Source organism: Podospora anserina, chromosome 2 (genome assembly GCF_000226545.1).
Source record: "Podospora anserina S mat+ genomic DNA chromosome 2, supercontig 2".
In the NCBI taxonomy this organism is placed as follows: Eukaryota; Fungi; Ascomycota; class Sordariomycetes; order Sordariales; family Podosporaceae; genus Podospora; species Podospora anserina.
Window position 1 is genome coordinate 191,734 of NW_001914858.1, and position 11,017 is coordinate 202,750.

General features: G+C 52.7%; 1 protein-coding gene across 1 annotated transcript; it reads right to left on the reverse strand.

The window, feature by feature from the left end:
- Positions 1–3,283: 3,283 nt before the first annotated feature.
- On the reverse strand, positions 3,284–4,525 carry PODANS_2_500 (uncharacterized protein; the record flags this gene model as incomplete). The annotated part of the gene is made up of 1 exon (XM_001910759.1): positions 3,284–4,525. One exon carries the CDS (start codon positions 4,523–4,525, stop codon positions 3,284–3,286), a length of 1,242 nt encoding a protein of 413 aa, XP_001910794.1.
- Between the last annotated feature and the right edge of the window lie 6,492 nt (positions 4,526–11,017).

The following is an 11,017-nucleotide window of genomic DNA, read 5'->3' on the forward strand; positions in this document are numbered from 1 at the left end:
ATATACGTACGATGCGATACGCCTGTTGCTGGCGGCGATAGGTCTTGGTGAGTGTGCTACAGCATCTCTTGTCTATCTGTCAATCAGCTCTAGGTTTCCCTTCTCATTTGCCTCCACAAAACCCTGCATATCAGGCAAGGTCATTAACATACCGCGATGAGGTCTGTTTGCTGGCCTGGAACCCGGCAATCGAAGAGGAATGTCCCAAACAGGGCTGGGTTGCGAGAAGGGTGGAGTTGCTTCATACGTCTCAACGCGACACCTGATCCAAGGCCTTGAGTCACTTTGGTGATAATGTCGAGACGAATGGCCAGCGATGGTGGCTTTGTGCTACATAATTCGAAAAGAGGCAGTTAAGGAAGCGGCCGCCCGCCACCCGAGAAGCTAAGCCGCTTCGCACTGAAGAGTGTGAGTGATAGCGTGATGACATTTATCAAGTCATGTTAGCATACGGGGAGTGGGTCAATCCAACCCTGTCCGCATCGTTTGAGCGCAACCACGGCATATGGCGTCTTGAAAGATAGCTAACTGTTCATGATCAGTGGTAATGGGTGCGGGGTTGTGAGCGTGTAGTGAATTCGAGGAATCCAGCCACAAGTTGGACAGGCCGATGTGACAAGTGGTGAAAAACGTGGCTTCGAAGCCATGGTGGAATGTTGGAATGGCGGAAAGGCCACCCGGCGCAAGTAGCCGAGCCATGAGCAGATCTGAACTCGCTGGGGCATCCGTTAGCGTAATTTAATTGATAGAAGAGCGCAGAGGCGGAACTCTAACGCGGGCCGTTAGCAATAGAATGCGTGTTCGGAACCACGGGGTTACACCAGGATGCGTAAAGGGCTACCTTGAGGTGGCCTTCTCGTGCCGCAGGAGTAGTGTGGTTGGGGTGGTTAAGGTGGTCCATGCACAACCCCAAGGTGATGTCGTTAACGAAAACGGTGATGGCCGGCTGGTGAACGGACCGCGTTGCGACCCGTCCGCGGGAGGTTGAGAATGCCTTGGTGAAGAGGGCGATGCTCGCTAGGGAGTTGATGAATTCCCGAGGCAGGGAACTTTCCCCCGCGTGTTGTTGTCTCCCGTGTGCACACTCTAATAATTAACTTCTGTGGCCAATTCCCATTGCCCGGGAAGACGGATGGGATGGGGATGGTTTCCTAGAATAGAACATCAGTCGTCTTTAATTGCTTGCTCCTGCGCAGGCCGAGTCTCGTGCGAGAGATGTAAGTCAGTTATTGCTTGTGGGGGCGGGCGGAAGAAGCGGATTGCTTAAAACATTCTTTTAAGCGGGGGACGGCAGGGAGAGATGAGGGACTGCTCTTTTGCCTAGAAAACAGACAGCTTTTGTTGCTTGAAGTCAAGGAAAATAGTGTGCGGGACAAGGCGGGTTGGACCCAGGCACAGTGGGGGTCTGGATCAAGTGGGTGAGGGGACCCTGGCCCACCTGGACCGTGCGCTGCCCTGAGCAATGCTATTGGCCAGAAGGCATGTACGAGTTCCTAATCGGGAAGGCAGAGCTAGCAGGGTATCCCAGCCTAGGTCTGAAGGGGCATCGGCCCTGCCCTGGCACCAACTTCCAGTGGTGAGTCCTGTTGCTGTTCAGTGCTGGATCGGGAAGCGTTGAACCATCGACAAAGCGTTGATCTCCATGGCAAGGTGCTAAGCTATCTTGGAATTTGCAGAGTGTTTTCTTGATATTCTCTCAGTAGTGCACATCATTCTTGACAGTGGCGATCAACTATGTGAAGAGGGCGGGGAAGCCGTTTTATCTCCAGCGCTGTGGTGGTAACTCCGGAAGCTTAGGTAGGAGGGAACAAATTGAATATGCAAATAAATCTCGACAAGCAGTAAGCTAGCCTCCCAAGAAAACGACTCTGATACACAGCTGCATCTTTTAACCGTTGCTGCCTCGGGTCATATCACCATCAGTCCACAGTCTCGACGGCCACTGCAACCCGTTGGGGCCCTCGTTTATGTTGGTTTCATACGGCATGATGAGTGTTGTGAGCTCTGGGTTCGTGGGGTGGAATTCTCATGTCAAGGTCTTGGCAAGGGATTTATCACTGCACCCCGGTTGATATGGTCTTTATTATGCAGTCGATCATATATTCGTACCCAACCTGGGCTACTTTATTTAGACCTCGCCGTTTCTTTCATCTGCCATTCTGGAATTACTAGCACCTTTGTGGCTTCTGGGATGTGAATGAGCCTAAACTCTTCAAAATCGTCTGTCATAATCTGTGGGCAGCGAAAAGAAAAGGGGGAAAATTATATCATTTAAATCTTGTGCCCAGCCAGTGTTAGGCAATACATCACTGGTAAGCTCGGGCTTTGCCACCCACTCCCCAGTGGATGCTCTTCCTTCTTGGCTGTGAAATGGTGACATCTGTAATGCCGCTTCGTTCCAGTCCCGGGCCCATCTGCGGGCTCTGTGCTGAACTCACTCTGTATCGTATCCAAGAAACTTCCAGCTGAATCATCGTCCCGGAGAACCCCATCCAAAACGGCCAACCAAGCAACTGGGACACACTGTGCAGTGAAATGGCTCGAGAGGTTGTACCACCAGGATTCTTGGCATTCTGTCTTTACTCTTTTTGATTCTCTTTCTAAATGTTGCATAGCTAGGATACAGTACAGGAGGGCCGGCAAAACAAAACGCTAAAACACCAAATCAAGCCAACCCTCTAACTGTGTTGATACCAAAACAAATATCCAGGTCAAATGTTCCCAAGTCATGTGGCATTACAGCCAAGGAACAGTCGAAGACACCGCCACCCATCGTGTAGACTTGAAACCTGAAAGCATCCGTTAGGCATATTAGCCAAGACCTGTTCCAACTCTTTTGTTGGGCCTCAACGGTCAACCGTGAGGACAGGCCCATTTCTCCCAGAATAACGACAACCCCCAAACACCAGACGCATTGAAAATCCCCCCACAAACGCCTTGATTTCGCCAAATGCACCCAACCAGGGCCATATACGACTGGGGACTGTGAGCGAGACAGTCACCTCATCCTCTCCTGATGTAGGCCGACTAAGGGACCTCCCACCAATCAACGACAGAAAAAGAAAATAGACAATAACGATTATCTCTCTGAGCTGGTCATCAACGGTCATCAAATCCCCGACGCTGCGGTAGCGACCCGATCGGAAAAAGGAACGACAAGAGCGAGAAGAAATTGAGACCCAGGAAGAAAAAGTCCTTCGGAACTCCGTAATACAGTTGGTGTTTGATGGGAGAGGGGAGCTGCAGATGCAATGGACCGTTGTCGTTGCATCGGGGCGGACGGCTATGTGTAGGCAATGTCGCCTTTCCTGTGGTGTATGACTTCGAGGGTGGACCCGAGGTTGTGCCCGAGGTATCCAATCATGGCCCGGCTGACTTCGGGGTCTTCAGATAGATCTGCACAGACCTCACGAAACTGAGCATACACCTCTTCCAGCTTTCGTAGCTCACGCGCCAGGATCTCCAGCTCGAGCCATCTTCCCTCTTCCCCCATAAGCGTGTATCCGCCCAGGCTAACTCCCAGCGCATTTGGTGACGTCGCCGCTGGGATACTGCCGTTCTCAAAATAGGTGTGGGATGCGTTCTTATAGAAGGAGGTGATCTTGCCAATGACGGTCGCGAGCAGCATCGCTGCCGTATGTGTTCCTGACCTGCTCATGCATCGTGGGCAACTGAGCATCGAGGCACATCCCTCCACTGCTTTGCGGTTCAAGGACAGCACGAGGTCGAAGGGTGGCGCTCCAGGGCTGGAGGCATTGTGAAGTGCTTGTAACGACTGCAAACAAGCGGTAAAGCATGTGCAGGAGCCCCCAGAGCTTGCCGAGCTCGACGAGGACTTTGTCCTTGGTGTTGACCTCAGCTGGGGCGTCGCGGTAGGGCTGGGGAAATAGGTAGCTGACATGCTTCCAGGCGTCGGGATCTGTGTTTGGCCGTATGTGTACATGTCTGCGGCAGTTGGATCGGTCCAAGGCGGCATGGCTGCCGACATGGCAAAGTCGTACGAATGGGAGCGCCCGTGGTTGAGCTGGGCTGCCATGGCTGGGGAGTCAACAAACTGGGAAGACATGTCGTTGGGTGGGGTCCAAGGCATGCCTGTCGAGTAGATGTCGGTGGCCATTGTCGGATCCACGTGGGTGGTCGAACCTGTCTCCATACCCAGCATAGCCAACCCAGACATGGAATGCGTTCGGCTCATGCTTCCATCCACGCTGGTGGGAGGTGTGTGCCATCCAGTTTCCAGCTTGTATAGTGGGTGCGCTGTCTGGTGGACCGAGTACAGCATGCCCTTGTCGTCAGATACTGGCGAGGTCATTCCCGTCATATCAGTGGGCGTTGTCGACTGTATGTTGGAGCTGCCATCGGATTTTGGTTTCCCGGCCCTGCTAGATGGGGAGTACCGGCATTCGATCCCACAAGCTAGACAGCGAGAACATATTGGCCTTGCCTTGGAGCACTTGACCTTGGCATGAAAGCAGCCATCACATGAGGCGCGTAGACGAGGTTGACGGGGCTTTGAGGAAGCCATGTTGAAAAGGGTGATGTGTTGTAAGATTGCAGTGAGATGGAGTATAAACAGCTGAAAGTGTGTTGCGAAGTAGAGGCGAGGTGACAGTCGGAGGGGTCAGGGTGATAATAAGACGAGTTTGAAGAACAAGGGGTGTGTGAAGGGTGCGAGGGAGGTGGGGAGAGAGTATAATATAACGTTTGGCGGCTCGAGGAGGCTGCAGGAAGAACTACGTAAGGTGTTATGGGGGCAGTAACTCGGAATGATAAGGCGGGCGGAAGGGTTGATCAGGTCTTGAGAGCCCACGAGGAGGAGACGTAAGATGCCACAGCCATTACCCAAGCCCTTTTCGGACGGATCCAGCAGCGGGAGTGAGCGGTAAGCTGACCTTGGACGGAGCAAACGCGTTTGAGAGGGGGAGACAATTAAGTTTAGAGAAGCGAGGGCAGGAGGACCAAGTAGCTTTGACGCTTAAAAAGAAAATGCCCAGGGGCTCGAGGAGGCCCGGTTAAAAGAAAAGAAGCCGTCCACCGCGCTAATGCCCGGACGATATTTTAGAGACACGACCCACTTGAGCGACGAGTTGTGTGAGACCTGCTCGGTGGAATATCTGTGGTAGGGCAGCATTCTTTTCTCCTGGTGATTGACAAGGAAGCGGGAAGGAGAAAGGGTCCCTGAAGTCATGGGACAGGGACAGGCAGGCCATACTCGTTGCTACATGACTGAACCGTTCTCATACAGGGCACGCGCCAGTGGCGCTGGTGAACGGCCAGGTTAGCATGGACAGAATCATATGAGGCCCTCGAGCTCTCTGGCTTTCGTCTCATTCGAAGCCATGGGGCCACCAAACACGGAATATGGACGACCTGCGCGATCTGATGGTTGTGCCGGTGTATAGATCCGACAACTGGACATCGTGAGCTGGATGCCGTCCTTGATGCAAAATGAGATGAAGAAAGACGGCACAACTCGCTCGGGACGGAACCTTGCAAGACAGGCCCCTCCTCTGTTCCCAGCTCCAAGCAACAACGGATACTAACAAACAGGAGAGGCGCAAGAGGCTTGCCGGGGTGAAGGAGCTTGTGTGGGAGAGATGTGAAGCTAGGTGTATGACGCAGTGGCCACTCGAGTGCTGAGGAACTACCTACCTGGTCCCACACCCTCTTCTTCCCGCGGCTTGAGCCTCGCATATTCTATATGCAAGTGTGTGAATGCATAAGCGGGGTGTGAGTGGGGGCAATGTCAACACGGTGAGCTTGCTGGGTGTCGTACCTTGTATCTGCGTCCAGCCAAGGCCTGGAATCGAGGGAGGTAGCGAAAAAGACCAGACGGGACTGGGGCATAGTCGAGGTTGACCTTGTGGGCATGCTCCGAAGTTGCACTGGGCTTGCTGGAGTGCCACGGAAAATACGATGCAGGTAGCATGCATCCTGCAAATAGAGCGCGCACCTGCAAGGCAGGCAGACAGTTACAGGGTCTCGAGCTCATGGTAGCGCGAAAGGAAAAGTAAATCTCGTCTTCTTCTCCTCCTCCCCTGATTCCCAGGGACCAGCACGCAATCGGCAGCTGGGCTATTGGCAGTTGGTCGACGTTTGACTCTTAAGCCAACAGGTTAACGGCGCTATTCTAGAAAACGGCTGTTAGTGTGGTTCCAGGAACGACAAAGGATGCTCGACAATGGGGTGGTAGTGGTGGTGGTGGTGCCACAGTTACTGCGTTAGTCCGGAGGCTACCTTGGTTGACTTCCCCAGCCTACCGACCGATACGGAAGACAAAGTCACTGTTCCGAACTGCGTTGTAGTTCGTGACTGGCTCGTAACCAAGGAGAGATCAGCCAATCAAATCCAAAGGACTCGAGCGAGAGATTGTTGGTTTTCTTCTGCGCTCCATTGGACGAGAGACATCTGCGCACAGATGGTTCCCAGAGGCAGAAAATATCTGTCCTGTCTTTTCCATGGTCCCAGGTCGCCGTCCCTGGCCGGCTCGGTTCCAGTCCAGCTGGGGCTGGCTGGCTTGTTGGCGGTGAGGTGAGGTGAGGTGAGGTGACGGAGCTGGAAGAAGGAGAGTTGCCACCGCTGCTTGGGCTGACGAGGACTCGTGCAGAAGGGCATCATCGTGAAACATAACAATCCTCTGTTGCAGGCAAATGCCCTAGAGAGGTGGTCAAGGTGATGGAGTCGAACAGCTTGCCGGCTCGGAGAATTTGGTCTCCATTGCGATCCGCTAGTGTGAACTGTGGAGATTCGAGGTGATGCCAAGGGTTGCTTACCTAAGGTAAGCATATACATGACCTGAGAACAAGCAACGGAGCACAGACAATATCATCAACAACCCGCTTTCCGAGCAGAGGGAACCATCATCATCAAGACCAAGTCCGTGCCCTCTCCGTCTGCTGGGCTCCCATCTGCCGATCGTTCGTCGCCGCGGATGCTCCAAGACACAGAGCATCGGATCACGGATGCGGCGGATTTTCGACCTCCTTTCTCTGCCGCATCTCGCAACGGTGGTGAGAAGCTTGTCAAAGCCCGCAACCGCTCTCGCGAGGCCTGTCAGCAGACACATCAATCGGCCCTAATGCGCAGTCGACAACTTGACCGCTGACTGGCCGTTTTTGGAACATTCGACACAGGTTGTGCAAGCAGTTGCTGATCGCCATCTTCGACAACAAGCCCCCCTCCCCCGAGGGCAGGAAACCAGACCCACGCATATGGAACTCCCATCTGGAACATGGACAAATCTCCTGATTGTGATGTTTGGCCTACCAAGGACGCTTTTAACGGCGATCCACCCTCCATTGTCCCAGCTTTCTGCCCTGGCGGTTGACGTGGCGCCCGTTTGAAGAAGGTAAACACCCAACAACCACTGAGGACCTCCCGTCGGAAATGCAGGCGGGCCGACGAGAGACAGGACCTGCCTGCCGAAACTCCAGACGGAAGCCCGTGTGCTTCTTCAACACCTCAAGCGTCAATTTCCCTGTTATCCGATCAACACAAAACACCTTGGCACCAGTGGAATCGCGTCTTCGGCAGTCTATTGTGCCGCACATCATTGAACCCCAGAACAACAAGCCACCAGAGACGATTTGTTCCGGATTCCGAGATATCTCAACATGGTGGAATACGGATCGACGTCTCGGAGTGGTTATTCTCATCTTGTTCAGCTGAGCTCATCTCTGGACTGACTGTACGCCCTCCGTCTTATAGATCTGGACATAGAGATTGCCGGGATCGGAGCAGCATCACCGCCTACTCTGGAGAAATGGCCCCTATGACGATCAGCCGGCTGAAACGTTGCGGTGAAAGAGCGGGAAGGCTGGAGATCAGGGTACGAGCATCCCAAATTCAGTGCCGACTCTGGAGATTCCCATCCAGATACCTCTGCCATCCGGCAGCCAGCCGACCGAGGCTTCCTGCGTACGCTGCCGATCACTACTACGTCTTCAGGGATTACTTACTTGGTTCCTCGAGGTCACGGCAGATGCATGCCTTAGGGCCCTGGCCGCCGCTGTCCAGCGTGGCTCAGGCGGATGGAGATCAACATCAGAATCGGCGATGCCTTCGAACAATCAGCGTGTCACAAGCTTTATTATGGCGTTTTCCCAGGTCTTTGCAATATTAAAAATACGGAAAGCACAGGCCAGTGTCATTCTTGATTAGGCATCTGGCGGTGACCTTTGTCATGGGTTGTCCTCAGTGACTCGGGTGACTGCATAGGAGGCACCAATAGGCTCAAAACCAGCACTTGCGATTATCGAATACATGCATATAGAATCGCGGAAAATACCCTCGCTGGTACAGCTGATGTGTCAGTTGCGGGAACATTGTCGAGAGAAGCTTCTCCAGGCAAGCCACATCACGGAATGGCATCTCGACGCCGCCTGCTTGCTTCTTCCTGGGGAAACCAAGGCATTAGAGGAGAAGCCTTCTTGCCTTTGCAGTAGTGCCTGTCAGCTTGATCGTCAACGCTTCCCTCCCCTCCTTTCGGAATGCGAGAAATCCCAACGGCGCACATGTCGGCAAGCACACTATTTCTTGGGCTGGCCCGTCACATGCTCTTATAACTATCACGAGATTTTGAGTGGTGGATTTGATGATGACGACAAAAAGACCAGCGACTTCTGCAGGGTGTTATTTTTAACAAGCATCCCTTGCCCATTGACTGCTCTCATGTGTTGGCTTTGCCTTTGCCGCGCTTGTCTCTTACCCATCTTGCAGATATTGCCCCTGCACAGCTCGCTAGCTCAGGGACCGGTCAAACTCTACAGTTCCCAGAAGAGCCAGACGCGCTGCACCCACCCGGACCTCTTCTTCTCAGGCACAACATCTCCATGAAAATATCGCCGTCCATATTTCTCTTCTGGTTCCCGAAGGCCCGGTGCCTCATGGAAGACGGCCATGTTGGGACGATCTTCGGATATCGGAAGGATCCCGTCAGCAAAGGGAGAGACGACGACCGGGGCCCGGGGAACCCACGTCTGCGATAACACCGAACCCGATGAGCGTACATGATGCTCTTTTGGGATTTACGATAGCTCTCTGGCAGGGGTGGTGGTACATGATGTCTAGTAACATGGGGGACCCCCAATTTCTTAGGATGTTTCCCGGAAACATATTCTATCACTGGGGTCCTGTTCCCCCACGAGGGCCCTTTCGTTCTGCATATGGTGGAACAAGCAATGTGCAGTCTTCAGGGAAGGGATGTGTTGGGTTTTTGGCCTTGCTCAGAAAAGGGTAAGTTGTACAGGTTGGATGCAAATACCCGATTACTCCTTTTTCTTTCTCTCCTTTTACTCCCTTTCCCATGTCTCTCCTGCCATTACCGGGTATTTCCTGGTAAGATAAAAGAAGCGTATGCAGAATCATGTTGACTGTGCATATATTCGCCAAACCCTTGAGCTTGCTTTTTGGGAAGAGGGGTGAAGCGCCCATAGTTACGCAAGGAGGTGATATACGAAGGAGTGGTGGATGTGCCATTTCGAGAATGGGTGGGGGAGGGAAGCGGAAGAAAAGGGGATGAGGGGGGGGGGGACAAGACAAGCCTCGTTTTCCGGAAGCATAGTCCCTGTCAGTGACATCTCTTTCCCCGCCCCCTTTCTCAACAAAAACGTATCCAACGGGAGGATAAGAGAGGAAAGGGGGGACGCGGGGGGGGCAGAATATGCGGGTAATTTGAGTCTTGTTACACGATTACAGGGTAGACAAGGGGAGCACAAAGGTAGGTAGGGGTTCCCCCGGTCAAATAAACAACAGAGACATTTTTTTCCTTGCCTCTGTTTTTGTTTTATTTTGGGGACCGGGGGCTTGGCTTCTCTCATTGGAGAGGATTTGATTTTGGGGGTTTCTTCCCTGGTCCCTACAGGCATAATCTGAGAAACAACTGTGTATGGGTGTGGGTGTGGGCGGGTAGGCAAGGTGGAGGGAAGGACCATCCACAGTGAAGTAGGAGGAGGGGAAAAACGGCGATTTGCAGCGATGAAGAGGTTGGGTTCGGATCATGGAGCCACAAGAGGGATTACCAGATCTGTGGAACGTAGCAATTAGACATGAGCACAAACACGCAAATTCGATTTTTGGGGAGAGGTGAGCTGGTTGGATAGGGTAGATAGGCGGGCTGGGAGAGACAGAAGAATAGAGAAATGGGTCAGGTCAATAATGAACAAGGCAGGGCCTGATGGGGGCGGGAAATATGGGAGGAATGGTTCAAGCTTATTAAGATGCTGTGGAACTGATGACTCAGTGCCTAGGAGGTGAGGCTGAGGAGTTTATATTGCGGTTATTTGTTTGCTACCTAGGTACTTTGAAATCAAGTTACCAAAATTCCCACGCGTCTTTCGTTTTGGAATGGGGCTCCCATGTTGTTGGTGTTGATACCAGGGTGGCAGTAAAGGCATAGGTAATAAACAATACTGTGTGGTGATGTTGCTGATAATGAGGCAGATGCCTGACTACGCAACCCGGAGACGGAGATGAAGATGGTAGATATCTCCTAGCCATCTTGCCATTATCGATGGACCTTACCAACAGCGTAAGTGAAGTCACATAATTGCCACTTCTGCGGGCGGAAAGGTTTCCTTCGCGGGGTGTCATTCCGAACCTTTCCCTCCTCGCTTGATGATCACTAGATGGAGATATGGACGAGTAACCATGGAATCTTACTGAGCAGACGTATGTGGATAGCCTCATGAATGAAGATACGTGGATGGAATAGACAAGGCTCCATCTCACCTCATCTTATATACACGACTCCTATCTTTACTGCCCGTTTCACCGCTTGGCTGAATTATGATATCATAATGCGGGATGTGTGTCGATCTTCAACAGTAATTCAGGCTTCAGTACTGATGTCCAAGGCTGTGCTTATGCCATACCCACCTCCTGGATTTGTGGCCGGTGGTCGGAAGCTATCCCGGATTATTTCGACTGGCGGCTCGGAAGGTACGGCGGATAACGCGGCCCGGGGATGTCAGTTGGGGAAGAGCAAAGATTGAAACAAAGGCACGATGGGAACAAGACG